The sequence below is a fragment of the Dasypus novemcinctus genome, chromosome 20 (genome assembly GCF_030445035.2).
Source record: "Dasypus novemcinctus isolate mDasNov1 chromosome 20, mDasNov1.1.hap2, whole genome shotgun sequence".
Classification (NCBI taxonomy): Eukaryota; Metazoa; Chordata; class Mammalia; order Cingulata; family Dasypodidae; genus Dasypus; species Dasypus novemcinctus.
In genome coordinates, this window is record NC_080692.1 from 15,123,647 (window position 1) to 15,150,654 (window position 27,008).

The 27,008-nt window shown below is 47.4% G+C and overlaps 1 protein-coding gene and 2 pseudogenes across 2 annotated transcripts in view; 2 read left to right on the forward strand and 1 right to left on the reverse strand.

Moving 5' to 3' along the window:
* The window catches only part of ASB13 (ankyrin repeat and SOCS box containing 13), a 38,484-nt gene extending 18,435 nt beyond the window's left edge, over positions 1–20,049 (forward strand). For both annotated transcript variants that reach the window (XM_058282460.1, XM_058282461.1), the window contains exons 2-6: positions 4,473–4,660; positions 5,691–5,841; positions 9,168–9,302; positions 14,837–15,028; positions 15,701–20,049. In XM_058282460.1, coding sequence (XP_058138443.1) covers positions 4,473–4,660; positions 5,691–5,841; positions 9,168–9,302; positions 14,837–15,028; positions 15,701–15,828 — 794 coding nt within the window. In that variant the 3' untranslated portion in view covers positions 15,829–20,049. The remainder of the gene's footprint in view (positions 1–4,472; positions 4,661–5,690; positions 5,842–9,167; positions 9,303–14,836; positions 15,029–15,700) is intronic.
* LOC139437052 (mitochondrial fission regulator 1 pseudogene) lies at positions 257–1,202 on the reverse strand (annotated as a pseudogene).
* Positions 20,050–23,906: 3,857 nt separating the features above from the next.
* Positions 23,907–24,006, forward strand: LOC111761526 (U6 spliceosomal RNA; annotated as a pseudogene).
* The last annotated feature ends 3,002 nt before the right edge of the window (positions 24,007–27,008 follow it).

The window sequence follows — 27,008 nt, forward strand, 5'->3', positions numbered from 1 at the left end:
TTAAAAACTGGTGATAACAATAAACACCATCCATTGAGTACCCACTGGTACCAGGCTTTTACACATGTTGTGTCTTTATTACAACAGTCCTGCAACAGGTGCTATCATGAGGCAGCTATGGCTCAGAAAGTGCAAGTGACTTCTCCAAGGTCACACAGCCAGCAGGGAAGCTGGAACTGATCCCAGGTCTGTTTGCTGCCAGAGCCCATGATGCTTTCACAGTGATACCACCTCCCAAGGGTGTCAATTAAAGACTTTATTTTCCTGTAGACTTCAGCATATGTGGCCCAAACAACACTGTCTCTGAGGTAGTCTCTAATTCTGACTTTGAAATTACTTTTTCAACCTCACTTTGGCTATCGCTTTGATACCAGTGAGCAAAATTTCTCTTTAGAGCCTCTGCAGCGAGGGTAGCAGGGTCAGTAGGCTCCACTGGTTTGGGCTTTACAGCTTGCTCTGACCTTTTAACAGAACGACGTTTTCCACCGTTCACATCTTTAGGGACTTCTAGCATGTTTGGCATGTCAGGTTTCTTTGGTCTGTTCTGGACCAAAGTCTTTCCAAGCATTGGCTTTTTTCTCTCTCTGCGCTTTTAATCAGATCAGTAGCTGATGCCCTTGGTGGAGCCCTGTTGGAGGGAGGGGAGGCAGTGGTGCCAGAGGGGGCAGGGGTCGGAGGAGGGTGGTGCTGTGCAACTTGGGATAGAACCTAAGTCCCCTGCAGTGAGATTCTGCCACTCTTGCAGGGTCACGGTTTTGGCTGTCAGAGCGCTGAGAGCGGCAGGTTCATTTTCTAGAGCACTGGTCTTGTGCAGTGCCTCCTCGTTTGGCAGTGTTGTAGTCCTCATTTGGGTTTCTTCTTGAGACAGGTTTGTGAAAGTCTGCCTGCTGGGGGCCTTCTTGAGGAAAGGAAGTTCCTCCTGAAGCTGCTGCCTTGCCCTGACCTCTGTCCTTAGTCTTTTGAACACTCTCCATCTTCTTTGACTCCCTATCAGCCCATGATGCCCCTGCAGCCTCTCCGTTCTGTGCGTGCCTGGTAAGCTGAAGCTGAATTCTTGGGCATCTTGATACTTCAAGATACCCATAAGGCCTTCCAGACCAAAGTCCCGAAGGCAGGCTTACTCCAACTTGTTGAAAATCTGTCCTAATCAGGTGCTTCGTCCAGCCAAGCGTTGAGATGGCAAGGTCTCCCCAGGTTTGCATTTCATATCCGTCAGGTCTACATAGCAGCACGTGGTCCCAAAAGTATATAAGGCTGCGCCTCAGCTGGTGACTTCCTCGTAGTCTTCTTTCTTTACCTTGCTGGCCTCTTTGCCCTTTGGGGATTTATGTCCCCCTTTTTATACTTTTACTGTCATTTTAGTGCAGTTTGAGAAGGAAGCATAGAGATGAATGGGTGATTTCAACTCGCCATGCTTTTTGGAAGCGCCCATTGTAAAGGATTTCTGAGGTCCTTTCTAGGTCAAAAATCAGTCATGTGTGCCAATCCTTAGCTTTGGGAATAAATCACTCAGGACACCTGACTTTTCCCTGAGAGCTAAAAGTGAGCCCACTGAGCCCCACCGTGGCTTCCGGAGCCTGTTAGGAATCTTATGTCCCCAGCCCAGTGATGTCCTCAGCTCCTATGCCATGCCTGCTGTGTGCCTCCTCCTTTCTGTCACGTTTGCACTACGTTTGTTGATGGGGGGTATGGCAGAAGGCTATCCTCATGTCAAGAACTGGAGTATTTTCGGGGGAGGGCCTGTTCCCGGGCTGGCGGATTATTTTCAGTCGGCAGGTGCAGCAGAAAACGGCCTTTCTGCCGAGAGAACTCCAGGCTCTCCACACTTCAGAGTGCCTCTGATATTTTACCCCGCTTCAGAGCCACTGTGAGGGGATCAGCTGTGCCTTGAAGGTCTCTGTGGCTTTGGAAAACACCAGCCCATGTGGGGAGGGAGACCCTGAGAGGGGTCATGTCCATGTCCACCTGCGTGAGCCCAGGCAGAGCAGACTGAGTTACCTTCTGGACTCCGGCTATGGGCGGGCCGCGTATGCTGTCAACGTGGGCTGCCCGGACACTGGCCGAGGAGCTGAGGACTGGGCTCAGGGAGAGAGATTCCATCTCTGGGATGCCGAAATGGGATGCTGGTAAACCTGCTCTCTGGGGAAAAAATACTGAAAGAGAAACAAAACCCAAACTCTGATTTGCTGATTTCCATGGGCATACTCAGGCCACGGCTGACGTCAAGCTGCCAGTGGTCTCCAGCTGGCAGAGTCTTGAATATTTAGCTCTGGTGAGCTGGGAGGAGCTGGCCCCGATGCACCACTGGGCAACTTCTAGGAAACCCGGGGCTCTGGTCTCAGAGGATCCCGGCACTGTGCAGGTAATCCAGCAGTCACAGGGGACCGAGATAGGGATCGAGTTACGGGAACGGGAATACAAAACAGGGCTTGTTATGGAACAAAGACACTCAGAGAGTAGAACTGGAACACCAGATCAAAATGGGGCTAGTAGAAGAAGGAATAACAGTAATAACAACCCTGTAGCAGTAATAGTAGCTAGCATTTATTGAGCACTTAAAATCAGCTGGACACTGTAAAATAATGGACGGGCATTCTTTCAGTTTTCAGGGCCACCCTATGGACTAGGCGTGGCTATCTCTCCATTTTATAAGGGAGAAACTTTGAGATGGTAAGTGTCTTGGTTTGCCAGGCTGCTATGACGAATAGCACACAATGGATTGTCTTAAATATCGGGAACTTATTGCCTCACAGTTCAGAGGCTAGAAGGCTTCCTCCATCCTAGGTAATTAGGGTTCTGGCGCTGGCTTGCCATAATCCTTGGGATTCCTTGGCTCACCTTTCTGCTTTCCTTCACATGGCGATGTCCTCTCCTTTTCTCCTCCCAGTTCCGGCTGACTCCCTGCTTTGCCCTGTGCCCTTCTCCTTATAAGGTTTCCAATAGTATGGATAAGACCATCCCCATTCAGTTGCACCACACCTTAAATAACATCTTCAGAAGATCCTGTTTACAGTGGGTTTAAGATTAAGATCATGTCCACGCTGGACAACATAATTCAACCTTGCCCTGTAGGGAACTTGCGCAAGGTAGCAGAGCTAGTTACACGTGATGAGGCAGGCCTTGAACTCACAAGCTGTGAATCCCGAGGCTTCGTCACCTTGTACACTAGCTCCCCAAGGAGAGCCTGATGCCGAGCCAGTTGTGCTCAACCAGGGCTTCTCAGTTCCCCAGGGACAGGCTTGGACCTGCCCCAGAGCCTAACCCTCAGAGGTGAGGATGTCAGGGGCCCTGGCAGAGGGTAAAGAGGGGTGCAGCGGTGGGGAGCCTGAAGCTTTTGTCCTGGGAAACAGGTTGAATCATGAAGGGCATGCTGCAGGGCCAAAGAGGGGCAGAAATTTTCTCCAGCTGTAGTCACACCACCTTGAGGTGGCCTCTCAAGTAGTCTGGCACTAGATTCGTAGGCGAGGTCCAAGAAAGGTTCTGGTTTTCAAGGGGAAAGCTTTTTACCTAGCTACGCCCAAGCTTGGGCTTGGGAGCCATAGGCAAAAAGGAAGAACGTGATACTTGTCACTGTGACCCTGACCTGGAGCACGAAATGGAGACAGGAATGAGGCACAGTCCCTACTGGAACACAAATCCCCAAGTGCTCTGTGTCCTCGGGCTGCGGCCTTGTTAGGACACAGCGTCTTATTTTGATTGCCGGCCCTTGGCAGGGTCAGAGTCGTCAAGCAGCACCATATTAGGCCTGGGCATGCTTCACTGTCGTGGGCCTGGGTGGACTTGGAGGGGAGGGGTTTGCCTTCGATTGGGCCAGACTCAATTGCAGGGGTAAGAAGTCCAATCTGCCGAGGAGAGCATGCTTCTGGAGCATATTCAGTCATTCAGATATCTGAGTGTCAGGCAGCTGTGCTGGAAGCCAAGGTTAATCAGTGATGTTTCTAGCCCTAAGGGGCTCATGGACCACCGTAGGAGGTGGACACCTAAAGGAGGGATGCAGATCAGGGTGCTGGGAGCTAGAGGGGTGGGCTCTACAACTGTTTGTGCAGAGGTGGCATGAAGAAGGGGGGGGGGGCACACCTAGAGGGCTTCATTTGGCCAGGTCTCAGTGGATGAGTGGTGGGATGGGAAACGTGGGGGCCGAGGGACAGCCTTCCAGGCAGGGAGAATGGCCCACAAAAGAGCCGAGGCTCAGACCTCGAAACTATTTGACAAAGGCCATCTGCAGTTCACGTACAACACACAAAGGTGTGTGTGTGTGTGTGTGTAGGGCAGGCTGCAGGGGCAAGACTGGAGAGAGAGCCATGCCAAGGAACTTGGACCCTACCCTATAGCCAGTGGGGATTGCAGAATGTTAAGTAGGAGCATGTGAACCAGTCAGGGTGGAGTAAAGGGGGCCCTGGGGCCTCACAGGTGCTCATTTGTGCTGGACAGAAGTGGCACCGCCTCCACCCGAGGCCCGTTCTCCTCTCCAGGTTTCTGGTTGGAACGGACCCCGGTGCACGAGGCGGCCCAGCGCGGCGAGACCCGGCAGCTGCAGCAGCTGATTGAGAGCGGCGCCTGCGTCAACCAGGTCACGGTGGACTCCATCACGCCCCTGCACGCGGCCAGTCTCCAGGGCCAGGCGCAGTGCGTGCAGCTGCTGCTGGCCGCCGGCGCCCAGGTGAGGGGTCCCGGGGCCGGACCCCGTGGGCTGGAAACGGGTGGGACCCAGCGGGGAGGAGCAGAGAGTGAGCGAATGAAAGGGCTGGGGATCAGCGCTCTGGGACGGGCACACACTGGGAAAGAGAAGGAACCAGCGGAGAAGAGTGAGCATGAAAGGCAGGGGTGGTGGACGCCAGGGGTGGGGGGCGTCCCTGAGCACAGAGGACTGGGGGGAAAGGCCTGGGAGGTGTCGCTGGGCCCGGCTCTGAGGAGGTCTGGGGACAGTTCTAGCAAAATGGGGGCCACGGGACTTCGACATCCGGGGCTGGGGAAGAAGTGAAGGCAGGACAACTTGCTCTTTCTCAACATGTGGGTCTGAAGGCGGTCAAAGAGGAATCTGGCCGCGTTTCGGGGTGCACCAGGTAGGAGCCGAATTTGGACACCGCCCGAGTGGAATCTCCCCATCTGGAGCGTTGCCTCTTGCCGGTCCCGGCTTTTTTTTTTCCCCATAGTTTCTTTTTTTTTTTTTTTGTCTTTATTTTTTAATGTTACATTAAAAAAATATGACGTCTCCATATACCCCCCCACCCCCCTCATCCCACTCCTTCCCCCGTAACAACAACCTCCTCCATCATCATGAGATATTCCTTGCATTTGGTGAATACATCTCTGAGCACCGCTGCACCTCATGGTCAATGGTCCACACTCGAAGCGGCGTGCTAAGCAGGCTCCGGCACTCCTTTTGTCCGCAGCGGAGTGAAAACCCTCTTTTCTCCGTACCTCCCCGGCCTTGTGGCTCTTCCCTGTCCTCTCTGTGCTTTACTGGGTGTTGGGGGCGGTGCAGAGGGTGAGACTGGTTTTATCCCGTCCCTGAGGGAAAAGAACCCCAAACCGGGCAGCCTCAGTCCGTTTTTCTTTCTGCCTTTGAGCTCCCTGTGCCTCGCACCGTGACTTAACAGAAGCTCAGTACAGGGGACGCTGGGTCACGACGAGGAAGCGGCCCGGCTTTGCCGCGCCCTCTGACCGGTGTCTCCTCCGCCCTCGCCCAGGTGGACGCCCGCAACATTGACGGCAGCACCCCACTCTGCGACGCCTGCGCCTCGGGGAGCCTCGAGTGTGTGAAACTTTTGCTGTCCCACGGGGCGAAGGTCAACCCACCCCTGTACACAGCGTCCCCCCTGCACGAGGCCTGCATGAGCGGTGAGTCGCCGCAGGTGCCCGGGGGCCTCCGCAGGGGCCCGCTCACCCTTCCTTGTCCCTCCGTCAGCGTGACCCCTCGGCCCCTTTCCTTTTAGCTCCCAGAAGTTTCTTTTGTCCTGGAAGCGCAGGAGTTTAGGAAGAAAGCAGTGCAGACAGGTAGCACCGTGAACCCGGGAAGGAGAGTTATGAGACTCCCTCTGGCTCTAGGTCCCTCAGCTGTGGCGACACGGAGAGTTTCTTTGTCTAGAGAGTTCCTGGAGACCCAGGAGGAACTGGGATTTCTCTGACATGATTCTCCTGCCTGCCTTTTGGGTGCTAGTAATAGAGATCCTTCAGCTCTGCAGGGGCGCCCCTACCTTTGCTGGAGTTTTGCACTTGTAAGCTTCTGACCCAAGTGGGGAGACAAGACCCAAACACCAGGCGGCAGACTTGGCCCAGTTGTTAGGGCATCCATCTACCACATGGGAGGCTCGCGGTTCAAACCCCAGGCCTCCTTGACCTGTGTGGAGCTGGCTCATGCGCAGTGCTGATGTGCGCAAGGAGTGCCCTGCCATGCAGGGGTGTCCCCCGTGTAGGGGAGCCCCACGCACAAGGAGTGCACCCCATAAGGAGAGCCGCCCAGCGCGAGAGAAAGTGCAGCCTGCCCAGGAATGGTGCCGCATACTCGGAGAGCTGACACAACAAGATGACGCAACAAAAAGAAACACAGATTCCCGTGCTGCTGACAACAGAAGCGGACAAAGAAGACGCAGCAAATAGACACAGAGAACAGACAACAGGAGGAAGGGGAGAGAAATAAATAAACAAATCTTAAAAAAAAAGATAAGACCCAAACACCTCCACGATGACCAGTGCCCGAGGGCTGGGCCAGGGGGTGGCACTGAGAGCTTGGCGGGGGCGAGGGGGGCAAGCAGTGCTGGAGGCTTCGGGTTGCAGGAACGATTTGAACTGGGCTCAAAGACTAGATGGGTTTCGGTTTATGTTGAATATTCCTGGTTGAATTGTGCCTCCCCCAATTGACGTGCTGAAGTCCTAAACTCTGGGACCTCGGAATATGCCCTTATTTAGAAATAGGGTCATTGTCGTGGAATTACTTAAGATGAGTCCATACCGGAGAAGGCGAAGTCCGTAATCAATTAGGACTAGTGTCCTTGTAAGAGACGAGAGAAAGCCGTGTGATGACAGGGCAGATATTGGAGGGAGGCAGTGACAAGCCAAGGACACCAAGGATTGAAGGAAACCAGCAGAGGCTACAAGAGGCAAGGAAGGATTCTCTCCCGGAGGTGTCAGGGGGCACCCGTTTCTGCTGCTGCCTCGCCTTTGTTCTTCTGGCCTCCAGAACTGTGAACCGTGCATTCCCATTGTTTTCAGCCACCCAGTTTGTGGTACTTTGCTGTAGGGGCTCCAGGAAATTAAGACAGTGGGACTACAAGAGGAAGCCTGTCTAAGCAGGGGGTCATTGTTTGTCCAGTCTTACCCACGCAGAGGGGCAGCAACAGATAAGACTGGAAATTTAGGGCGAGACCAGCATGTGGAAAGTTTTTAAATGACAGACTCAGGAGTTTGGACTCTACCCTTTTGAGCGCAGCCTGCATAATTGTGGCCTATATTTTGACTGGCCAACGTGGTGTTTATTTGTCTTCGACTGTATTTAATTGGGATGTGCTCCAGCCCCACACAGGGACCTGCTCCTCCTTGTCTGTCCCCTGACTCACACGGCTAGTTCCCCTTTCCAACACCCGCAGGCACCAGGGATTGCGTCAGTAGCTATGGAAGGTTTTTGTTTTTTTTTTAAAGATTTATTTTTTATTTATTTCTCTCCTCTCCTCTCCTCCTGCCCATTGTCTGCTCTCTGTGTCCCTTCACTGTGTGTTCTTCTGTGTCCACCTGCATTCTTGTCAGCAGCACCCGGAATCCGTGTCTCTTTTTGTTGCATCATCTTGCTGCATCAGCTCTCTGTGTGTGCAGCGCCTCTCCTGGGTAGACTGTGCCTTTTTTGCATAGGGCAGCTCTCCTTATGGGGCGCACTCCTTGCACATGGGACTCCCCCATGTGGGGGACACCCTTGTGTGGCACGGCACTCCTTGCGCGCATCAGCACTGCGTGTGGGCCAGCTCACTGCATGGGCCAGGAGGCCCTGGGTTTGAACCCAGGACCTCCCATATAGTAGGTGGATGCTCTATCCGTTGAGCCAAATCCACTTCCCATTATGGAAGGTTTTTGAACAGATATTGAGTTGACACAAAACAAATGAGAACGGTTCATGTAGTGACCATTGTGTACTGACTGATCAGAGTAGTGGTGGGGGTCAGATATCCAGGATGCAGAGAGATGAATTAAGCATCATGGCAAGAATCAATGCGCAAAGCACTTGGAGCCCAAGGCGTTGGTATGGGAATGGACAGAACGGGGTGGATTCATTAAAACAAGTTTAGGGTGGAGAATCAATAGGACTTGGTATAAGGGAGAGCAGTGAAGGGTCTAAAAGTGGTCTCTGAGGTTTGAGCCGGGAGGGATGTCACTGGTAGAGGCGGGCTGGCTAGGAGTCACGACACCTGGGGAAAGGGGACGGAGTTTGTAGTGATCAAGACATCCAGATGAGAATGGCCGCAGACGGTTGTCAATGTGGGCCTGCATCTCAGGGCACGAGGTGAACGTTTGGTAGTTATCAGCGATGAAGATGCAACGAGCGATGAGAGAGGATGGAGTCTTGGGCAGAATGTACCTGGAAAGGAGAGCAGAGGGCCAAGGCCTGGACGTCCATCCAGGGCCACCTTAAAGATACCAGAAGAGGAGCCAGGGAAGGAGGCAGAGAACGGATCAGCAGAGATGCTGGAGGGAACCAGAATGGGAAGAAGGTGGGGGGGAAGTTCACTGAGAAGACTCGGACTTGCCATTCCTGTCGTTAGATGCCATTTCCACTGGGCTTGCTGCTACTCCAGACACAGTTTGTGGGTTGGGAGGTGGAGAACACTTTCTCTCCCGGTGAGGACCCCGTGGGAACAGTGGGGAGAGTCTTCTCTGGCTATTCCTAAGAGATGTCCCCAAACTTCTTGTTTTCAAAGCAGAGAGCTGGCATGACTTCCTTTCTCCCACAGCCAGCATCGGGATCCATCACACTCTTCTGGGAAAAAGGAGAACCATTTCCTGGCTTCCCAAGGGCCAGGTGGGAATTGTGACCGGCTCTAGGCTGGGAAAGAGTTCTGGTTTCCCCTTTTCTACCCTTGCAACCAAGCATGGGGCTCACCTCTTCCAGTTTCTATCATGTTTATTATTTATTTTGATATACTCATCGACTCTTTTGATCTCTTTCCATTTACTTTAAGGAAGTTCTGAATGTGTGAGGCTTCTTGTTGACGTCGGGGCCAATCTCGAAGCACACGATTGCCATTTTGGAACGCCTCTGCACGTTGCCTGTGCAAGGGAGCATCTGGACTGCGTCAAGGTGCTGCTCAATGCAGGTGCGTTGGGTTTACCTGCACTGTGTGCTGGAGAAAGCCAGGGGTGGAGTCAGCCAGAACAGGGCTTGGAGCCGGCTCTGCCACTTCCCAGCTGAGACCTTGGGCCTCAGTTTCTGTATCCATAAGAACAGAAAACTAAACTCTACTTTGCCGGCTTGTTAAGAGGATCATGATAATATTTCCACAGTACCTGGTGCATAACAGGTACTCAACAAAAGCTAATAATTGTTATTCGGTGACGCAGGGATCCATCCACACTCCCTGCCAATAAGGGTTCTGTCTAAATCAGGAAGAGAAGGTGATCTAACACGAAATGGAGCAGTGTAGAGGGGCCAGGAGCTTTTGGAATCTAGGTTATTGTCAGGTGTCCTGAAAAGGCTCAGGATAGAGAGATTCTCAAGGTAAAAGTCTACCACTACTACCACCACTAAAAACATGAAAACAAAAAGCCAATCAACTTTCTGTCTGTCTACAAAAGAAGTTTTAAAAGCTAGCTGCTGCGCGTATTGACAGGGAGTTTTCATTATGAATCCACTTTAAATGTTTTGATGAGGGAAGCATTTTAGCTCAGCCATTTCATCCGTTCTGGGTGTGGTTCGGGATAAAGAACAAAGCTGTTAAGAAATAGATTATAAATTCTCTCCAGGAGATAGTCATTTGAGTTTAAGTTATATGTAGTTTTCTATTAGTGACACTTCTGCACTTTAGTGTGCCGCTTTTAAGTCTTTTTCAGTGAAAAGGATTCATTTTGTGTGCAGCAATTGGGTTTAAAAAAAAAAAAAAGCCATGATAAAATATCTAGGTTAGAAGCAATCATAAGGTCTTTCAGCCAAATTCCTTATCTGATGGTTGGGTCCATTTCTATCAATAAAGGGCATTATCATTACAAGTGAGCTTATAAAATAAAAAAGTTGGGGAGTGGATATAGCTCAGTGGTTCAGCCTGCCTTCCATCTACAAGGTACCTCCTAAAAAAAATAATAAAATAAAAAATTTTACAGTACAACACCTCTCTGCAGATCCTGGTTTATGTGCTCAATATGTTTGTTCCTTTTTTTTTTTTTTAAAGTTCATAGCTGTCAGAGAAAGGTTCAAATTAGTGTTTTTGACCCAAATATCCTTTATATATTAGTTAGGCTTTTTTTTTTTTTAAATTTTTTAAAGATTTATTTATTTATTTAATTCCCCCCCTCCCCTGGTTGTCTGTTCTTGGTGTCTATTTGCTGCGTCTTGTTTCTTTGTCCGCTTCTGTTGTCGTCAGCGGTATGGGAAGTGTGGGCGGCGCCATTCCTGGGCAGGCTGCACTTTCTTTTCACGCTGGGCGGCTTTCCTCACGGGCGCACTCCTTGCGCGTGGGGCTCCCCCACGCGGGGGACACCCTTGCGTGGCAAGGCACTCTTTGCGCGCATCAGCACTGCGCGTGGGCCAGCTCCACACGGGTCAAGGAGGCCCGGGGTTTGAACCGCAGACCTCCCATATGGTAGACGGACGCCCTAACCACTGGGCCAAAGTCCGTTTCCCTAGTTAGGCTTTTATATCAACAATTACTTCTTTTTTTTTATTTTATTTTATTTAATTCCCCTCCCCTCCCCCGGTTGTCTGTTTTCTGTGTCTTTTTGCTGCGTCTTGTTTCTTTGTCCGCTTCTGTTGTCAGCGGCACGGGAAGTGTGGGCGGCGCCATTCCTCCGCAGGCTGCTCCCTCCTTCGCGCTGGGGCTCCTCTACGCGGGGGACACCCCTGCATGGCAGGGCACTCCTTGCGCGCATCAGCACTGCACATGGGCCAGCTCCACACGGGTCAAGGAGGCCCGGGGTTTGAACCGTGGACCTCCCATGTGGTAGACGGACGCCCTAACCACTGGGCCAAAGTCCGTTTCCCAACAATTACTTCTTTACATGTAGTAGGAAACTAACCCCTCAAACTGGGTTAAACAATAAAGGGAATTTCTTTGTTCAAGTTACCTGAAGGGTCCATAAGTAGAGCAGATTTAAGAGTGAATTTGATTTAGTGGTTCTACAGTGTCATCTAGAATTCAGTTTCTTTATCCTAAACCTGGCTTCCTTCATAGTGGCAAAATGGAGGCAGCAGATTCAGGCTAAAATGCAAATACTTGACTTTCTAGAAGGAGAGAGAAGCTCCAGGTTAGCTTTTTCAGAAGCATGAAAAATCTCCTTTCCTAGATGCCCCTGGCACACCTCCCCTTATGTCTCTTTGACCCAAATTGGATCACATGACCAAACCTAAACCAATCCCAATGGCTTGGACATTGTCAAGTTCTGATTGGCTTGGTCCAAGTTTATTTGACCCAGTTACTAAAGTGGGGCAGAGGGATCCAACCAATCAGGGCCTCCACCGGGAGCTGGAGGTTGGCCCAGTCCTGCTCTTGCCTCCCCCAGCGCCCAGCCCCAAATTGCAAGGTGGCAGTACCAAGGGGTGGGTTGGAAAGAAAGATAATCCTGATGTCCATTATAGCCTTCAGCAGGTACCCAGTGGATTTCAGGGACAGTTTCCATTCACCTGGAGGTCAGCTGATGGCCGGCTAGAATTCTTCAGGGGAAGGATGGTTGACGTCCTTGTTAATGTCAAATAATGTGATTACTTGATGTTCGTTGCCCGCCATCACCTTGTCAGCGTCTGTTCAGAATAAAAATAATCCTTGATTGCTAGTCTCATCTGACCAGGCAGTCTCATTTAACATCCCTTGTTAGGTCAAATAGATTTTATTTTCTTAAAGAAAACTTGTTTAGTGATGGAAAATTTCATACATCAGAAAAGTAGAGAGTGGTGTATCCTTATATACTTTTTTAAAGTAGTGGTTCTTAGCTTTTAGGTGCACAGACCCTTTGGAAAATCTGCTGAAAGCCATAGACCATGTCCCTAGAAAAACAGGCACACAGGCCTTTTTTTTTTTTTTTTTAAGATTTATTTACTTTAAAAAACTTGTTACCCCCACCCCCAGATGATTATCTCATCTGTCTGCTCATTGTTTACTCGCCTTCTCCAGGAGGCACTGGGAACCGAACCTGGCACCCGAACCCAGGACCTCTCATGGTAGGCAGGTGCCCAAACAGTTGAGCCATATCCGCTTCCCTACACAGGCCATGTTGCCTGTGGTTTCAGGGAGGGAACAGGCCCTGCTTGAGAAACCCAGCTGGGGACGTCGCCACCAGGTGGCTCCTCAAGGTGTAGACACAGAGCCCATTGTTCTTTTTGTAGGCAGTGAGTCCAAGTTGCGGAACTGAAGATTATTTTTGCCGAGGAGGAGGACTGGGGATGGTGACTTAATTTTTAATCTGATCACCAACGATAAATACTGAACTCGGCTAGAAGCACTCGCACGTAGCTTCCTGAGGGTTGTTCCGCTTCCACCTTGCCACTGCTTCTCTTAGTTATTGTTTCAGCAAGCGTGTCTCGAGCTATTTGTGCTTGTGTTCCAGGGAAAGCGCCGGGTTGTTGGAGGGCTGAGGAGCAGGAGACATTTTCTTCTCTCTGCTGGGGAAGGTTTTATTCTCAGTCCACGTCAAAGCTATTTTGCTTTGAAGTCAGGTTTTTGGTGATGAGAAAACTTTGACCCTTTTCCTCTGAAGTGTAGAATCGAGGGCTCTAATGGTCAAATGGTATTTGTTGTTTTGCTGGCTTCCTTCACCCTCCTTTTCCCTCTCTCTTCCTCCCTCCCTCCCTCTGTCTCTCCTCTCTCCTTCTATCCTTTCTTCCTTTTTCCCTCCTTCCTACCTCTCTGTCTCTCATACTCCCTCCCCCGCCATCATAAGCCTCTGTTCAAGCATATTGTCATCATTGGTCTCTCAAAGGCGCTGCACACACTGAGAGCTGACACAACAAGATGACGCAACAAAAAGAAACACAGATTCCCAGTGCCGCTGATAAGGATAGAAGCAGTCATAGAAGAACACACAGCGAATGGACACAGAGCAGACAACTGGGGGGCGGGGGGCGGGGGGAAGGGGAGAAATAAATAAAAAATAAATTTTTAAAAAATAAAAGGCACTTTCTGCCCTTCCCCCTCCCTCCTCCTTTTATCCCTGTCCTGTTTCCTACCCCCTCACCCCACAACTATTCCAATGTGTTACTTAGATCCTTCTCTCTCTGTGTGTTTGTAAGGTAATATTGTCATTTGAGGCATGTGTTTCTAAGTGACGTCCGTGGTATCATGATGCTTCTTAGTTTTCACTCAGCACCATGTTTTCAGCTCCCGCCCATTCCTCTGTGTCCATCTTGTCTGCCGTTTTATAGTGACTCTAGCTTCCCTTCTTGGTCACCTTTCCTTCCTTTACACCCAGTCAAACAATGCCAGGAGCCCATCTTGAAGAGATCCCCCTTAGTGCTCTGGGAAAGTCACCTCTTGGAAGGAGTCACCTTGCCCAAGGCTCCTGCATCATGTCATCAGAGCAAACAGGAGTGAAGGGAGGTGTGATTTTTAGACCTATCCCCCATTCTGTAACTGCTTTTTTTTTTTAAGATTTCTTTCTTTCTACCCTTGCCCCCCACCCCCTCGTTTGCACGTGCTGTCTGCTCTCTGTCTGTTTGTTGTGTGCTCTCTGTGTTGGCTTGTCTTCTTTTCAGGAGGTACCAGGAACTGAACTTGGGACCTCCCATGTGGGAGGGAGACACCCAATTGCTTGAGCCACCTCTGCTCCCTGCTTGTTATGTCTCTTATTGTGTTTCCTTGTCTTGTCTCCTTGTGTCATCTTGTGGTGTCATCTTGTTGTATCACCTTGTTGCATCAGCTTGTCGCACCAGCCCATTGCATCAGCTCGCTGTCTTGCTCGTCTTCTTTAGGAGGCACTGGGAACTGAACCAGGTCTTCTTATGTGGTAGGCAGGCACCCAACTGCTTGAGCCCCACCTGCTTCTCCCCATAGTTTTTTCTGTGATCTTAAGAAAGCAATTTTATTTCCCCTGTGCCTCCTTCTCTGTTGTTAAAAGGAAGAGAATCTTCCCTTCTCAATTGGCAGGAATGTTGCCAGAATTAACACTACAGCAGAGTCTGTCTTGCTTTTTGTTTTGGAGACAGAGGCCACTTTTATTTTTTTTGAGATTTATTTTTATTTATCCCCCTCCCCCACTGTTGTCTGCTCTCTGTGTCCATTTGCTGTGTGTTCCTCTGTGTCTGCTTGTCTTTTCATTAGGCAGCTCTGGGAAATGATCCTGGGACCTTCTGGAGTGGGAGAGAGGTAATCATTCTCTTGTGCCACCTCATCTCTTATTGTCTCTCCCTGTGTCTCTTATTGCATCACCTTGCTGCACCACCTCTCCGCGTCGGCCAGCACTCCTGCGTGGGCCGGCACTCCACGTGGACCCGCTTGCTGCGCTGGCCAGCCTGCCTTCACTAGGAGGCCCTGGGCATGGAACCTTGGGCCCCCCATATGGTAGACGGGAGCCCAACTGCTTGAGCCACATCTGCTTCCCAGGGGTGGTGGCGGCGGCTGCTTTTTGAGCTGGGAGAAGTAGAAGCCAGTGTTTCTCTTGGCTTCAGGCTCCCTCCTGGGTCCTAACCGGTTCCCTTGTGGATCCCCAGGGGCCAATGTGAATGCAGCAAAGCTTCACGAGACAGCCCTGCACCACGCGGCCAAGGTGAAGAACGTGGACCTCATCGAGATGCTCATTGAGTTCGGAGGCAACATCTACGCCCGAGACAACCGAGGGAAGAAGCCCTCGGACTACACGTGGAGCAGCAGTGCCCCTGCCAAGTGCTTCGAGTTCTACGAGAGTGAGGCCCGGCTTGCCTTTGGGAGCCTTCCCCTTCTCCATCAGGCCCCCAGGCCCCTCTCCCATCTTCCCTCTTCGGTTTGTGGACCCTCCTTGAGCTGAAGCTGGGTCCTCACGTCCCAGCCCTTTGCCACCGGGACGGGCACTTTGAGCACTTGGTCTGCTGGTGCTGGTTTGCACGGCTGCATCTGCCCTTCTCGGGCTCCCCTGCACCCCTGCAGCGTTTCCTAGCAAGAGTGAGCCCAGAGCAGCAGGAAGCCTGCACCTGACCCACAGCTGCCTCATTTGTCTTGAAACTTGATGGATGAGCCAGCTAGCCACAAATTGGTTCTTTGCAGAGAAATCTGTGTGCTGAATTAGAACACTATGATAATCCGTGAATGAATGCATGAATGAATGAATGAATGAATGAAATCCACTCACCCCAAAACCAACCAACCCAACAGTCCACAAAATGAAACCCCAGTGGCCATCTCCCGAATTCCTTTCCCTGGTCTTGCTTAGGTCCTGACTGTCCTTTCTGTAAATCTTCCAGGTAAGGCAGGCAGGACATGTCCTCGTTTCCAAGGAAAAGCGGGACTTCCCCAATTCCCCCTTCCCTGTGTTAAGTCACAGAACATTATACTATTTCCTTAAACTATGCTCCCAAACTTCCTTGTCCTCTTTTTTCCAGAGACACCTCTGACCCTGTCGCAGCTTTGCAGAGTGAGCTTGAGGAAGGCCGCTGGCGTCAGAGCGCTGGAGAAGATCGCCAAGTTAAATATTCCTCCTCGGCTCATCAGTTACCTTTCCTACAACTAAGCTGCCGGGACAGGAGGCCAGGAGCAGACTTCGCTTGGGACTGAGGAGGATTCTGACCCCTCTGTCTGAGCCCGTGGAATTGCTCTTGAAAGAGCGATGTTCCTTTGAGTCCCTGCCGGCCGGCTTGTTTCCTCTTTCCTCCAGAATTGCTTGAGGAATTTCCAAGGCGTGGTGAAGGCCCTGCCTCGGCTTCTGTCCCACGTGTGACCCTGGGCAGGTTTTGAACTTGAACTCCAGTGTGATCACAGCCGTCCGGCTGTCCCCTTGCCCTGCTCTTCCTCGGAGGGGCTCTCGGGACAGATTGCTCTAGGTGCAGAGGGGAAGCCAGGCAGGCCCAGAGAGGCGGGATTTTCACCTGCCTGGGAAGAGCAGTGCCAAAGCACGGCCCCGCCTCCGCGGGCCTCCCTCCGATTCGGCTCTGCCCCGCTCTGCTCCCGACGCCCAGTGGAATGGAAGGTCGGGGCGCTGACCACGTGGTGACCGCCCGCCACCTGGATGTTTTTTTTTTTCTGGAACAGCATTAGGCATTTTCCAAGGCCCACCCGTATCTGTCGCTCAGGGAGCTTTCTACGGGTCATGGTGGGGGAAGGCTCAGGCTTTTTATTCCCCGCCACTAGCACAGTGTTTGTGAGGACGTTTTTCTTCCGTTTTAGGGTTTAACTCTTTTAAAAAGTTTATGTCGGAGAAAAACTGTGTAGGAGATGTATAGGCTGTAACACTAAGGTTTTGTTAATGAGGGTTTAAAATACAAGGTGCTGTGAAGACATGTTAGCGTGTATTGTCATGGGTAGCTATTAAGCCCTTTCCTACAGAAAGGACAGTTAGGAAACTATAGGGATTATTTTTCTTCTGTTTTTACAGTTGTCAAGTGAATAATTCTCCCATCCTTACTTTTGCTAACTCCCTAAATGCTCTGAAATTAGTAGTTGTTACCAGTATCCAACGGGTACTATTAATCATTTACTGGTTCATTTACCAGATATTTACTGAACACCTGTTATGCTTAAGGCATTTTGTGCAAACAGTAGGAATCAGGCTCATAATCAGAGGCAGGAGAAGAAAATGTTTGTTTGGTAATCTGTTTCCATATTAATAAAAAGAACACTAGATTTTTGTTATGAAAGACAGACTGCATTTACCTGCCTAAGCTTCTTCTTTTTTAAGATATATTTTATTTAGTTATTCCCACCCCCTCGTTGTTTGCACTCACTGTCTGCTCTCTGTTTGCTGTGTGCTTTCTGCATCTGCTCATCTTCTCTTTAGGAGGCACCGGGAACTGAACTTGGGACCTCCCATGTGGGAGAGAGCTGCTCAAATCACTTGAGCCACCTCCTCAGCTCCCTGCTTTGTTGTGTCTCTCGTTGTCTTTCCTCTTTGTATCTCCTTGTTGTGCCATCTTGTTGTGTCAGCTCACCATGCCTGCCCATTCATTGTACCAGCTCGCTGTCTTGCTCGTCTTCTCCAGGAGGTACCGGAAACTGAACCCGGCACCTCCCATGTAGTAGGTGGGAGCTCAATCGCTTGAACTACACCCACTTCCCACCTGCCTAAGATTCTGTATCACAGTTTTTATTTTTAACTGAAGAGTTACACTAGAGGACTTTTGCATTGTTTGTCCCGGTATATTTGCTTTCTGGTAGAAACAGAGAAGACACCCTACAGAGATCAAACTGGCCAAGTTGATGCTGATTGTTTCACCACCAGAGCCTTCTCTCCACAGGGTTACTTGGGACCACACATCTTTGGAAAAATTTCATGCTGGCTGCCATGGTATCACTCATCTCCAATGTTTTAGCCATTTTTATGGTGATTTTTCATTTTCTGCAGCTCCTGTTTGTTACAGTCTCAGATACAAGCTCTGGGTAAATGGGTGTTTCTGGATAGAACCATAACAAAAAAACTGAGTTTTTCCCCTTTCATCTTTGTAACAGAAACTTTGATCTAGCAGTTAAATCTAGATAACATCTCCATACAATATGACACTTAGGATGGAATCAATTCTCCCACCCCTTTATTGCTCAGAAAAAGTTGTATTCATCCTTGTATTCACATGCCCCCCTGTTTTTTTTAGGTACCGGGGGCCAGGGATTGAACCCAGGTCTTCTTATGTGGGAGGCCGGCACTCAACCACTGAATCCCTTTGGTTTTTCTGTCTGTTTGCTTATTGTTTTATTTTTTGTTTTTAGGAGGCATCAGGGATTGAACCCAGGACCTCCAATATGGGAAGCAGGTGTTCAACTGCTTGGGCCACAACTGCTCCCAAAACTGATGTTAGCTTTTTTTTTTTAGGAAGTATCTGGACTTGAACCCAGGACTTTATACACATGAAAGCAGGCGCTCAACTACTGAGCCACACCCGCTCCCAACCTTTCTTTTTGGGAGCAGGAACACTGGGCTCATCTTTGTTCTGTGAGTGGAGAAGGGTAGCTGTCATCTTCCCTAGTTTTGGAGAAGGTCTGGAATCCGGTCTTCCTGCCTCCTCTCCAGGACAGCTTTCAGTGTGGCCCTGTTGTGGACTCTCATGTACAAAGGATCAGATGGCTAAGGTTTAGTTTCAGCGGAGCAGACCTCTTATTTTCCCAGCTGCAAAATAGAGTTAGGAAGTCAGACTTCGATCATTCAAAAGATTTCATGATCAACCACTGAATCGCATTTTACAAATGAGGATTTAAGGCCCCAAGAGCCTCCCGAGTTTTTTCTCAAGGCTGCAATTAGTTGATTAAAAGGTGCCTTGAAAGTATGAAGTTCTCTCCAAATGCAAACATGTGATTTTGTTGATGATTGTAGATCTGATAAAATGTAAATTATTCTCTTCTGACTTTGGGGTAGTACCAACTATTTCAGGAGTAATATATTCAGAAGTCTTCTCAGTTTATATTTTTTAAAAAATTTCTTTTTCTTTATTAGAGAAGTTGTGGCTTTACAGAATAATCATGCATAAGATACAGGATTCCCATATACAACCCCACCACCAATATCTTGCATTGGTGTGGAACATTTGTTACAATTGATAGCATATTTTTATAATTATATAACTTTAATTATAAGGACTATTAATTAAGAGCCATGGTTTAACTTAAGTGTTCCTCAGGTAACATTTAAAAGAGAGGACATGCAATGATTGGTAATTAAAATACATAAAAATATAAATAAGAAAAAGATAAATGACTCCGTGGAAAAAATCAGGCAAAGAATATGAATGACAAATTTACAGTCGTGGAAACCTTATATATCCAATAACAGGAAAGGATGCTTAGTAGTAATCAGGGAAATGAAAATGAATAAATATTTAATTCAACAAAATGATTCCATATACTATCATGTTGACAGCTATTAATAAAAGGTCTGATAGTTGCATAATGTTGAAGGACCATATAGACAAATGGTAACTCAAAGACTGTTAATGGCAGTGTAAATTGCTATGTCTACTTTGGAACATTATTTGATGATATCTAATACAATTGAAAATGTGCATACTCCATAGCCCCAGTAATTCTACGTCTATATACCCTTGAGAAACTCCTAGACATATACAGGCAACATAGATGTTTAGTGTAGAAATATTTGCAATAGCAAAGACCCCCATTAGTAGGAAATTGTGGAATATATTTATATAATGTACATACTATATAAAAGTTAAGATAAATTAGTTATATTTTAATGTGAATAGATCTAAAAGATATGAGTGGGTGAAAAGTTACTAAACCTTATTTATGTATAGTATGAATCCATTTGTATGAATTTTTAAAAATTACTTTTGAAAGTTGTGGTAAAATATATGTAATCATTTTAACCAGTTTGAAATGAACAATTCTCTTTCATTAAATACACTGACAATACTGTGTAACTTTCACCACTATTTCCAGAATATTTTCATCACCCCAAACAAACTCATACTCCCCATTTCCCCCTCTCCATACCTGGAAGCCATTTATTTGCTTTCTGTTTCTGTAAATGAACTTATTTCAACTATTTCATAGAAGAGAAATCATACAATTATTTGTCCTTTTGTGCTGACCGGTTTCATTTAACATGGCTTCTTCAAGGTTCATCTTGTTATAGCATATATTAGCACTTCATTTCTTTTTACAGCTGAATAATATTCCAGGATATGACTATACCATATTTTGTTTAGCCATTCATCTGTTGATGGACACGGGTGGTTCCACCTTTTGGCTGTTGTGAATAATGAATGCTGTGACAAACAATGGTTTACAAGTATCTGTCTGTGTCCCTGCTTTTTATTCTCTTGGGTAGATACCCAGGAATGGGAACTGCTGGACCATATGGTAATTCTATGTTTAACTTTCTCAGGGACTATTAAACTTTTCCACAATGACTCAACCATTTTACATCCCAACAACAATGTATGGGAGCTTCTTTTTTCTTTTTATTTTTCTTTTTTTTTTTTTTCTTTAAAGTTTATGGTTCTGAGTCCTTTTTTTTTTTAGAGATTTATTTATTTATTTATTTAATTCCGCCCCCCCCCCCCTCCCCTGGTTGTCTGTTCTTGGTGTCTATTTGCTGCGTCTTGTTTCTTTGTCCGCTTCTGTTGTCGTCAGCGGCACGGGAAGTGTGGGCGGCGCCATTCCTGGGCAGGCTGCTCTTTCTTTTCACGCTGGGCGGCTTTCCTCACGGGCGCACTCCTTGCTCGTGGGGCTCCCCCACGCGGGGGACACCCTTGCATGGCACGGCACTCCTTGCGCGCATCAGCGCTGCGCATGGCCAGCTCCACACGGGTCAAGGAGGCCCGGGATTTGAACCGCGGACCTCCCATATGGTAGACGGACGCCCTAACCACTGGGCCAAAGTCCGTTTTCCCTTCTTTTTCTTTTTAATAGCTATCCTAATGGGTTTGAAGTGGTATCTAATTACAGTTTTGATTTGCATTTCTTTAATGGCTAATGTTAATGAGCATCTTTTTTTTTTTAAAGTAAACTTTATTTCAACTTCAGAAAAATAATAGACAAAAGACACTTTGACAAATTATGGAATCTAAAAAAATTCTGTCTAGGTATATTTCTCTCTCTCTCTCTTCCTTTTTTTTTTTTTTTTTTGTACCTGGGGTCAGGGAATGAACCTGGGACCTCATATGTGGGAAGCCAGCACTCAACCACTGAGCCACGTCGGCTCCCCAGAGTTGACCTCTACATCTGTTTTTGCTTGTTGTTTCTGTCTTCCTTACGAGGTACCAGGAACTGAACCTGGGACCTCCCATGTGGGAAGCAGATGTTTAACTGCTAGAACCACATCCACTCCCACATTTATCTCATTTAATCCTAAAAACAAAATCAGTTGTTTCTCCAGTGTTCAGAAAGATACACAAATGAGCACAGGTTGGTTAAATGACATGACCAAGGTCTCCTTGTTAATGAAGAAAATGAAGAAAAATAATGCTTAGTCACGTTCATATCTTATAAAACTAAACCCCATATTCTTTTTTTTTACTTTTAGCACTGAAATAGTACCTTCTTTGCCTTTGCTACACAAATATTACAATATTACTCTTAACTATAGTCTATAAGTTACATTATTTGCATTTTTCCTATGTATCACCATATTCTTAATACCTCGTATAGAACATTCTTGCATTTATATTAACCACAATTCTCATCTACCACCAACATCACTGTTATACAGTCCTTAGATTATACTCTAGCTGTCTTTCAGTTGACATTGACCATCCCGGACTACCCCTTTCAGCCATAATCACGTTTATAAATTACCAGTTTTTGTTATACTCATTATAATGTATCCCATCAACGCCATCCATTACCACATATTTACAACTGACCTTATTAAACATTCTATATACATTCAGTATCAGCTTCCCCTTCTCAACCCACATTTTGTCTCCTACTAAACTATATAGTTCAACTCCGTAAGTTTACTCATTGCATTTAGCTCACATCAGTGAGACCCTACCATGTTCGTCCTTTTGTGTCTGACTTATTTCACTCCACCTAATGTCCTCAGGGCTCATCCCTGTTGTCATGTGCTTCCCCAGTTCATTTCTTCTTAATAGCTGAATAGTATTCCATCGTCTGTACATATCACATTTTATTTATCCATTCTTTGGTTGATGGGCGCTTAGGTTGTTTCCATCTTTTAGCAATTGTGGATAATGCTGCTGTGAACATCTGTGGGCAAATATCTGTTAGTGTCCTTGCTTTCAGTTCTTCTGAATATATGCTTGGTAGTGGGATTGCCAGATCATATGGCAGTTCTATAGTTAGCATCCTGAGGAACTGCCAAACCATCTTCCACCCAGGCTGCACCATTTTACACTCCCACCAACAGCGAATGAGTATTCCCATTTCTTCACATCCTCTCCAGCACTTGTAGTTTTTTTTTTTTTTTTTTTTTTTAAGTAATGGCCATTCTGCTAGGTGTGCAATAGTATTTCATTGTAGTTTTGATCTGCATTTCCCTAATAGCTAGTGATGTTGAGTATCTTTTCATGTGCCTTTTGGCCATTTGTATTTCCTCTTCGGAAAAATGTCTATTCAAATCCTTTGCCCAATTTTTGTGTGTGTGTGTGTGTATTTGAGGACGTCCCATTTATCTATTTTTTCTTTTGTTGCTTGTGTTGTGTAAAGTTTATAAAACCATTTCCTACTACACGATGTCATAGATGCTTCCTTACATTGTCTTCTAGGAGCTTTATGGTCTTGGCTCTTTTCTTTTTTTTTGAAGATTTATTTATTTCTTCCCATCCCCTTAATGTTTTGCATTTGTTGTGTCTGTGTGTGCTGGTCTTTTTTTTAGGAGGCAGGAGAGAGAGGTGCATAATTGTTTGAGCCACCTTCACCCCCTGCTTTGTTGTGTCTCTCATTATGTTTTCCTCGAGTCTTTTGTTGCATCGGTTCACGGTGCCTTTCAGCTCACTGCACCTGCCTGTTGTGTCAGCTCGCTGTCTTGCTCATCTTCTTTAGGAGGTGCTGGGAACCGAGCCTGGGACCTCCCATGCGGTAGGTGGGAGCTCAACTGCTTGAGCCACATACACTTCCCTTCCCACTTTTAAATTGGGTTGTTTGTCTTCTTGTTGTTGAACTAGAATTTCTTTATATATTCCAGGTATTAAATCCTTATTGGATATGTGGTTTCTAAGTATTTTATCCCATTCTGTAGGTTGTCTTTTTACTTTGATGATATCCTTTGGTGCACAAAAATTTTTAATTTTGATAAAGTCATTTTATCTTTTTTCTTTTGTTGCTTGTGCTTTTGGATTAAGACCTAAGGCCGCATTGCCTAACACAAGATCCTGAAGATATTTTCCTATATGATTTCTTGTGAGAGTTTTATAGTTTTAGCTCAAATCCATTTTTTTGCATGTGGATTTCCAGTTGTCTCAGGACCAGTTGTTGAAGAGAATGTTCTTTCTCCATCGAATGGACTTGGCGTCCTTGTCAAAAATCAACAAACATGTGGGTTTATTTCTGGACTTTCAACTCTATTCCCTTGGACTATATATAAAAACCAGTATGGCTGGTTTAATTACTGTAGCTTTGCAGTAAGTTTTCAAATCAGGAAGTGTGAGTCTTCCAGCTTCGTTCATTTTCAAGATTGTTTTGGCTATTTGGGGCTTCTTGCAATTTCATATGAATTTGAGGATCAGGTTTTCCATTTCTGCAAAAAAGGCTGCTAGAATTGTTAAAGGGATTGCATTGGCCATGTGTGTAAAATTTAAATACAATATAGTATTTAAGGAGGCCTCTGTATGTAGTCAGTGCATAAAATCATGGCAATCACACTCCAGTGTCATGGCTTTGTTTATCTCTGGAGAGTGAATGGGGGGGGGAGTGAAAGATACTTCTACTCTTTATAACCTTTTATGTTAAATTATGGTCTAGAGCAAATATAATAGAATGCTACTCTTTGTTCCTGTTGGGTGACAAATAGGTACATGGGTGTTCTCCATGTGTTTTGGTATTCAACATTTTTTTTTTTTGGTAATGAAAATTTAATGCATACAGGAGAAACCAGGGGCAAAATGACTTTCTTAAAACTGGAAAAAAAAAAAAAAAAGCATTTTGTGACTATTACAAGTTGGAATCTGTTTAAAGATGCCCTGGGGAGTGCTCGCTCAGTAGCACATCTATTAAATTACTACAGAGAAGATTGGCACGGCCCCTGCACAAGGAGGACACGCAAATTCGTGCAGTGTTGCATATTTTTAAAGCAGTATTCTTAAAGGTAAATAAATTAAGATTTTAAATAAGTTTTTAAAACAATGCCCTGGGGGAGTGACGCTTTACCCTCCAGCCTCCTGCTGACGACAAAGTAGCATTTGGGTCCTAAGATCTATCTTGTATTCCACAATAGGCCCGGGCACTTTTTTTTTTTTTCCGGCCGTCCTCTTGTTTTTAGGAGGAAAATGGTTGCAACAGCTTGCCCTGAAGAAGCTCAACTTTGAAAGCGCTGGACTGTGTGATGGGGCTGGCAGCGCGCACGGTCATCTCCTCTGAAAGAGTGTGGGAGACCTCCCTTCAGCTGCTCAGCCTCTCCTGCTCGGGTGCGGCTCACTCCCCTTCCTCCCCGCGCACCTTTTAGATATGGCTTAGATACTCGCCCCTTTGGAGAGATCAAAAGAAGTTCCCCCAAACTGGAGAGTTAAGTAAGTTTGAAAACGCGGCTGCAGGCGCCTCGTTCCTGGGCGCTGCCTGCCCTCTGCAGCGGGAGGTGCAAATGGGGCCTCAGTGGGAACCCAGCAACCGCTCCTTTCTCCTGGTCAGCGCTGTGGTCCCCAGGGGGCAAGTGGCTCTCGTCTCTTCCTCCTTCCCTCGCTGACACTTGCACCCAAACATTGCATGGTGTCCCACCCGTACTTTTAGGTGAGTCTGCAGGGAGCTTCGAGGTGGTTTTGGGATCAAAAGAATGCGGTTGCAGCACCCATTCCCAACTCTGTTCTTACTTTCTTTCCAAGAGGCGACGCCCTCTCCTTTTAAGCAATTGAGTTCCTTTATTCACAAAAATCAGCATAAAACTGGCTCCCAACACAAAGCCCCGCAGCTTGCTCTGATTGTGAGCAGCTGTTTCTCTTCCAGACGTCCCCCGACGCCTGCTTTCCTGCCCTCTGTAGCACTTACTGCTCTCCCTGTAATGGACTAGAAAATATTTCCAGACCCTGGAGTCTCTGTTTTTTCTCTCTTCTCAGCATTGTTACCAGGTGGCACTGACAGCTAGGTCCCACTTAGTGTTGGCCCGAGAGTCTTAAGACCACAGGCAGTTGAGATGAAACTCTGTCTTCAGTTGGTCCAGTTTAAATAGGAAGCCTCCCAAAAGCCGCAGGTCTCACAATCATAAATAAAGGGAGAAAGGATACCTGATAGGTGTCTCTCTCTCTTATACACACACACTCCCTTATTTGTTATATGAAAGTTCACTCGGGAAACGGACTTTGGCCCAGTGGTTAGGGCATCCATCTACCACTTGGGAGGTCCGCGGTTCAAACCCCGGGCCTCCTTGACCCGTGTGGAGCTGGCCATGCACAGTGCTGATGCGCGCAAGGAGTGCCGTGCCACGCAAGGGTGTCGTGAGGGAGCCCCTGGCGCAAGGAGTGTGCCCGTGAGGAAAGCCGCCCAGCGTGAAAGGAAAGAGCAGCCTGCCCAGGAATGGCGCCGCCCACACTTCCCCTGCCGCTGACGACAACAGAAGCGGACAAAGAAACAAGACGCAGCAAATAGACACCAAGAACAGACAACCAGGGGAGGGGGGGAATTAAATAAATAAATAAATCTTTAAAAAAAAAAGAAAAGAAAGAAAGAAAGTTCACTCTCCAGCCCCGTTTCCAGGTGGCAGTTCTCATGAGCCACAGACTTCAGAGCTAAGGCTGAAGTTGTCACTGAACCCTGAGCCAGGATTTGCAGTCTGGGTGATGGACAGAGAAAGCTTCTTGATGTTACTGGGAATCCTGAAGCTCACTTCTCTCTGCCTGAGACAGAGGGCAGAGAAGAGACCGGGCCGGAAGCAGGGGTGGTGGTGCATCCCTGGCCTGCTCTCCCCATCCGTCTTTCCTTCTTCTCCCTCTTCCTTTTTAACCAGTTACGCTGTTTCTGGCTCCCTGCGGTACACTAAAAAGGATTCAAAAAACCATGAACACACATCTGGGCCCTGAAGGATTGCAAGGTCTGATCCTCAGGGGGCAGACGCAGAAACAAATACCGTATTTGGTAATGTAGCAGGTTAGGGGGCAGGACCCCTGGTCCGGCAAGGAAGAGCTCGTTCCACCAGCGGGTGCTGGGGCAGCTCCGCAGAGGAGTATGGGGGGAAAGGAGGGGGAGACGACTTTTGATCCTGTTTCTAAGGTCTTGGGCTGTATAAAGGCAATTTCGTTTTAATAGTCATGGGGCTTCGTAGTTTATGAAGCTTTATAAAGGACTCCATTGTTGACAGCAGTTTTTCAGAGTGAGAGTGAAGATACAAAAGACTCTCTTGATACAATTTCTCTTTTGCATCATGCTTTTTCTTCTAATCACAGAAACAAGAGAAAGCGGTTTGATTCCGTGGGACTTTACATGTGTTAATTGGGTTTACTGTAATCCCTTCTTAGACTTACAGTTTCCAAAGACCTGGGAAAGATTTATAAAGGGCCAGTGGGCTATCAGAGAGCATGGGGATGTTGCCTATGGATCTGAGGGAATCTACACGTTGCAGAACAGGTATAATTGATTTTTAAAAATGAAATTAACTGACTCACAGGGAAAAAACCCACCACACGCTACCTCCAAATAGTCTAATGGTTAGGTGTTTTGTTTTTTGTGGTTTTTTTTTTTAATCCCTTGGGGTCAGAGGGATCCTTGCTTGATTTTAAAATAGCAAAGAGTATAAGATTTTATTTATGAACTATAGTGGGAAGCGGATGTGGCTCAAGCAATTGGGCTCTCACTTACCACGTGGGAGGTCCCTGGTTCAGATCCCAGTGCTTCCTAAAGAAACACGGAAGATGAAGTGAATCAGCAAGGGAGATTGGGGAGAAATTAAAAAAAATCTTAAAACAAAGAACTATAGCGAAAATATGATTTAGTCTCATATAATAGTCAATCAAAAATGGAATAAGAACGGTAGACAAAGGAAGAGGATGGAGGAAGTGAGCACTGAGAAATGGAAAGAAAAAGAAGGGAGAGTGCTAGAGAATACCAGACCGGGCGTTGTATGGATCCCAGGTGTAGTGGCTGCCC